Source organism: Dama dama, chromosome 9 (genome assembly GCF_033118175.1).
Source record: "Dama dama isolate Ldn47 chromosome 9, ASM3311817v1, whole genome shotgun sequence".
Lineage (NCBI taxonomy): Eukaryota > Metazoa > Chordata > Mammalia > Artiodactyla > Cervidae > Dama > Dama dama.
In genome coordinates, this window is record NC_083689.1 from 43,459,177 (window position 1) to 43,462,349 (window position 3,173).

At 35.7% G+C, this 3,173-nt stretch overlaps 1 protein-coding gene across 1 annotated transcript; it reads left to right on the top strand.

Annotated features, from left to right (window-relative positions):
• Positions 1–1,506: 1,506 nt before the first annotated feature.
• LOC133062828 (olfactory receptor 2G3) lies at positions 1,507–2,451 on the top strand. Its single transcript, XM_061152195.1, has one exon. The coding sequence runs from the start codon at positions 1,507–1,509 to the stop codon at positions 2,449–2,451; it is 945 nt and encodes a 314-aa protein (XP_061008178.1).
• The last annotated feature ends 722 nt before the right edge of the window (positions 2,452–3,173 follow it).

Consider the following 3,173-nt stretch of genomic DNA (forward strand, 5'->3'; position numbering starts at 1 on the left):
GCAAAACTTTAACACTCACTTTTTTGCTTCTTATAAAGGCAACTGAATTATCCACACATGTTCTACTTGTGTTTACCAAGTGATCTTGAAATTTCTTCACCTTTCACATAAACTCTTTTCATTTTTGCTTTTAATCTGTTTTATGATTTTATCATGTTGAAAGTTAAGGAGTTTTTCAAGTTTATCTGACACTTTCAAACAAACTACATTTATAGAGCTAATATATTTAGCTCTTCATTAATAATGTATATTCTCTTGAGTATGATATTTTCTGCATTGAATATTAGGAAATTTTAGCCAGCTTGTTTATATAAATGTTGCTTTAAAATATAACTAAAAAATATATTTTATTTTTGGCACTTCAGTCATTGAATGAACATATACAATTTGATTTATATTATATAATTTGGCTCCTCAAACATACCTTTTTCATCCCCTCCTAGTTATTTCCGATGCTTTCTCACATGTCAAAAATTGATCTTATATCCCTTCCCATCCTAGTATTACCTATCTTTAAACATATTATTTTAGTTAGTTTTATACATAAAGACTCCTAGACTCCATATTTCAAAATGATATTTTTTCAAGTATTATTTTGCAAAATCTATTTGAAAATTATTTACTTAGATCATACTTTTAAATTTATTTTAAAATTTGAATTGTTTATCACTTAACTATTCAATTTTCCTTTGTGTCTCTAGATATACAATTAAACCCAAGACTATCTTACCTTTCTCTGTTTAGGCAGTGACTAGAGATGAGAGTTTAAGAGGGCCATCTCCATTTGTGCCTGTGATAAAACCTGAATATCACATTTTGCATGCAGATTTTGTCAACAGTTAAAAACCATGATATGCTGTTCACTTTATTTTGAGAGACACTTGATTTCAGAAGTAAGTAGATCATTACACATTTCTTGACATGCATACAAATATCCACTTTGAATGAATTTAATAATCAGTTTCCAGATAACCCCAAAGCTGAAAGCATTTATGATTTTTAAAGAAGAGTCACTGGACTGGAATGAAGTAACATGGATTAATGTTCCGAGTCAGTAACACATTACTCAGTTGCTTCAGTCCTGTCCAACTCTTTGCAACACCATAGGATCTTCTCTGTCCATAGGATTTTAATGGCAAGAACACTGGAGTGGGTTGCCATTTCCTTCTCCATGGGATCTTCCCAACCCAGGCATCCAATCCGAGTCTCCTGTGTCTCCTGCACTATAGATGGATTCTTTACCACTGAGCTACTAGGGAAGCCCAGTAACACATTGAGGATGAAAAATTAACAGGTTGGACAAGTCAGTCTTCTTGATCCTTTCAGTTCATACATTCTGTGATTCTGGGATGAGCTGTTTCACCACTACTATTCAACATAGTTTTGGAAGTTTTGGCCACAGCAATCAGAGCAGAAAAAGAAGTAAAAGGAATCCAGATAGGAAAAGAAGAAGTCAAATGAATCTGTTTTTATTCCTCTTTTAGCAGGTGCAGTTCCCTCTAGAGGATGGAAAAAGCCAATGAGAGTTCTCTGATTGGTTTTGTCCTTCTAGGATTCTCAGACCACCCTCGCCTAGAGGCTGTGCTCTTTGTATTTGTCCTTTTGTTCTACCTCCTGACCCTTGTGGGAAATATCACCATTATCATCATCTCATACCTGGATCCTCCTCTTCATACCCCTATGTACTTCTTCCTCAGCAACCTCTCCCTTCTGGACATCTGCTTCACCACTAGCCTTGCACCTCAGACCCTAGTTAATCTGCGAGGACCAGAGAAAACCATCACTTATGGTGGTTGTGTGGTACAACTCTATATTTCTCTAGCACTGGGCTCAACCGAGTGTATCCTCCTGGTTGTGATGGCCTTGGATCGCTATGTTGCTGTTTGCAAACCTCTTCACTATGTGGTCATCATGAACCCATGGCTATGCCAGCAGCTGGCATTTATCTCTTGGCTCAGTGGTTTGGCCAATTCCTTAATTCAAGCAACCTTTACTTTGCAGTTGCCCTTTTGTGGCAACCACAGGCTGGATCATTTTATTTGTGAAGTACCAGCTCTCCTTAAGTTGGCTTGTGTGGATACCACCATCAATGAGTTGGTGCTTTTTGTTGTTAGTATCCTGTTTCTCCTAATCCCCCCAGCACTCATCCTTATCTCCTATGGCTTCATAACTCAAGCAGTGCTGAGGCTCAAGTCACTGGAGGCAAGGCACAAAGCCTTCAGCACCTGCTCTTCCCACCTTACAGTGGTGATCATTTTCTATGGCACCATAATTTACATGTACCTGCAACCAAGCAACAGTTATGCTCAGGACCAAGGCAAGTTCATCTCACTTTTCTATACCATGGTGACCCCCACCTTAAATCCTATTATTTACACTTTAAGAAATAAGGATGTGAAAGATGCTCTGAAGAAACTTCTCACAGGGAAACTGTGCTCTCTACAGACATGATGTGCAAGGAAGTGATCACAAGTCATGTAGTTACTCAGTTTCTACTCAGCCAAAACACTGTTCTCAGTTTTATACAAATTAAATTATTGTTCACTTGTTTTACCTATATAAGGAATCTCCTCTTCTTTTATGTGTAAATAGCAAAATGTATATATCTTTATCTGTTGAGAGCTTGAACCATGGGAAACAGAATTGTGCATGGGTATACATTGTGACCTCACCACAAAGTCTGTACTTTACTTCTGACATTTATTCCCAAGGATTCAAAGAAAAAAGAAAAAGAAAACCATTAAGTATTTACCAATTGTTCACTGAAAGTTAAGAAATTTTGATAGACTTTTCTAAGACCACTTTCAAATAAAATTTATATTTTTAAAATAACTTTTATCAGTTAAAGTAATAAAGAAGTCTCAGTCAAAGATTATCCAATGAATCTTAGTACATCAAGAAAACATTACAGTTATGAAAAGTTGGGTCACTTTTGGTATAATTTTTTTCTTTTTTGCATTGTACGGATCCCACTCCATAAACAAAATATGATTTTGTATAGGCTACAGTAGTAATTCTGTAAATATATGTGTGTTTAAGTGTGTGTATGTGTGTTTGTGCTATACTAGTTGGAAGAGAACAGAGCAAATATGAAAGTATAATTATAAGTAGCAGAAAACAGATTATATTTGATTGATAATTAGTTCATTGTTCCTAGTACATTGTCTCATAAA